The 1,964-nt window shown below is 41.8% G+C and overlaps 1 protein-coding gene across 1 annotated transcript in view; it reads right to left on the bottom strand.

Annotated features, from left to right (window-relative positions):
- Positions 1 to 373: 373 nt before the first annotated feature.
- Positions 374 to 1,964, bottom strand: part of LOC125029088 (inositol 2-dehydrogenase-like) — a 13,776-nt gene continuing 12,185 nt past the window's right edge. The window contains exons 8-9 of the mRNA XM_047618860.1: positions 1,482 to 1,647; positions 374 to 865 (exon numbers count right to left, since the gene is read on the bottom strand). Of these exons, the coding sequence (XP_047474816.1) occupies positions 756 to 865; positions 1,482 to 1,647 (276 nt within the window). The 3' untranslated portion in view covers positions 374 to 755. The remainder of the gene's footprint in view (positions 866 to 1,481; positions 1,648 to 1,964) is intronic.

Below are 1,964 nucleotides of genomic sequence, written 5' to 3'. Positions count from 1 at the left end.
TTATCATCAATGTTATTATTATCATGATAATCATTATTGTTATTATCATTATCATTACTTTTACCATTGTTATTTTCATTATCATCATCATTATTACTATCATTATTACTATTACTATTAGTAGTAGTAGCAGAAGTATCATCATCATCATCATCATTTTTGTCATCATCCTTATTATCACTATTATTTTCATTATCATTATCTTTTATTGTATTGTAATATTTATAGTTGATAATTGTAAATCTAGCGTTAAAGGTAAAAATTATATTTATGGTTGTTATAGTTATATGAAGCGAGAAGGCATTACAGTAATTAAGTCTTTTATCAAACATTAAGTTTATTTCGAAAAAATAATGACAGATTTACAGACATTCAGGACTAAAATAAACACTTTTTTAGCTGTTAATGATTATTTCATCCGTGTGTGTGTGTGGGGGGGGGGTGTATGTATGTATGTGTGTGTGTGTGTGTGTGTGTGTGTGTGTGTGTGTGTGTGTGTGTGTGTGTGTGTGTGTGTGTGTGTATGTGTGTGCGTGCGTGTATGTATGTGTGTGTGTGTGTGTATGTTTGTATATGCACACACACAAATACACATTCCTCAACAGCAAATCTAATCTCCATCGCCAACAAACAAAAAACACAAACTATAAAAAAAAAGACAATAAAAAAAAAGGAACACACGCGAAACAAAATAAATTTCGCCTCAAACAAAAAAAAAAAAAAAACCAGCTTCCGCCTCAAACAGACCGATGACGTCAGTAGGTGACCTTGACCGCCTGACCTGTCCTGACCGACTCCTCGAGGGCAGAAGCGATGTTAGATACACGGAGAGTGTTTTCACCGGACAGCATGTTGTCGTCCAGACCTGAGTAGATAATGATAGATAATGGGGAACTGATAGATAGTAAGGATAACAGGAAATAATGATTGATAATGATGATAACATGTAATTATGTTGGATAATGATGGTAATCTGAACAGATAAAAATGATGGGTAATAATAACAGGTGATAATAATCATATGAGAGTAATAACAGATAATAATCATATGATAATAATAATATCCCCGAATATTCCCCTAAAATTCCCTTAGAAAATCCCTAAACAGCCCTTTCCCTCCCCCAGGATCGGACCCAAACTAACCCTAAAAAAGTCCCTAGAAAAATCCCTAAAATAAATCCCTAAGAAATCCCTAAACAGCCCCTTCCCTCCCCCAGGAACGAACTTTAACTAACCCTAAGAAAATCCCTAAAAAAAAATCCCTAAAAATACCAAAAAAAAATCCCTAAAAAATCCCTAAAAATTCCTAAAAAATCCCTAAAAAACTAATAAATCCCTTTAAAAATCCCTAAACAGCCCCTTCCCTCCCCAGTACCGAACTTAAACTAACCCCCAAAAATCCCTAAAAAAATCCCTAAAAAATCCCTAAAAATTCCCTAATAAAATCCCTAAACAGCCCCATCCCTCCCCTATGACCGAACCTTGAACGACGTCGCAGAAGTGGTCGAGCTCCCTGACGTATCCTTCGTAGTAACGCGAGGGGAAGGAGTGCAGGATGGGCGGCTCGGTGTCCCCCGCCTCCGTCGCCCGCCGGATCTGGTAGGGGCGTTCGTTGTGGGCGCTGAGCATGCCCTTGGGACCGAATGCCTGGGGGGGCGAGGGAGGGAGAGAGGGAGTCAGTGGGGGAGTGTGGGGGGGAGTTGGTGTGGGGGGGGGGGTGTGGGGGGGTTAGTGGGTGTGGGGGGGTGGGTGATGGGTGTGGGTGGGTGTGGGTGGATGTGGGTGGATGTGGGTGAGTGGATATGGGTGATGGGTGTGGGTAGGTGTGGGTGGATTGGTAGGTGGGTGGATGTGGGTGGGTGGGTGTGGGTGGGTGTGCGTGAGTGGGTGTGGGTGAGTGGGTGTGGGTGGGTGTGGGTGAGTGGATGTGGGTGATGGGTGTGGGTAGGTGTGGGTGGATTGGT

This window comes from Penaeus chinensis, chromosome 9 (genome assembly GCF_019202785.1).
Source record: "Penaeus chinensis breed Huanghai No. 1 chromosome 9, ASM1920278v2, whole genome shotgun sequence".
Taxonomy (NCBI): domain Eukaryota; kingdom Metazoa; phylum Arthropoda; class Malacostraca; order Decapoda; family Penaeidae; genus Penaeus; species Penaeus chinensis.
This window is presented reverse-complemented; position numbering and strand designations above follow the sequence as displayed.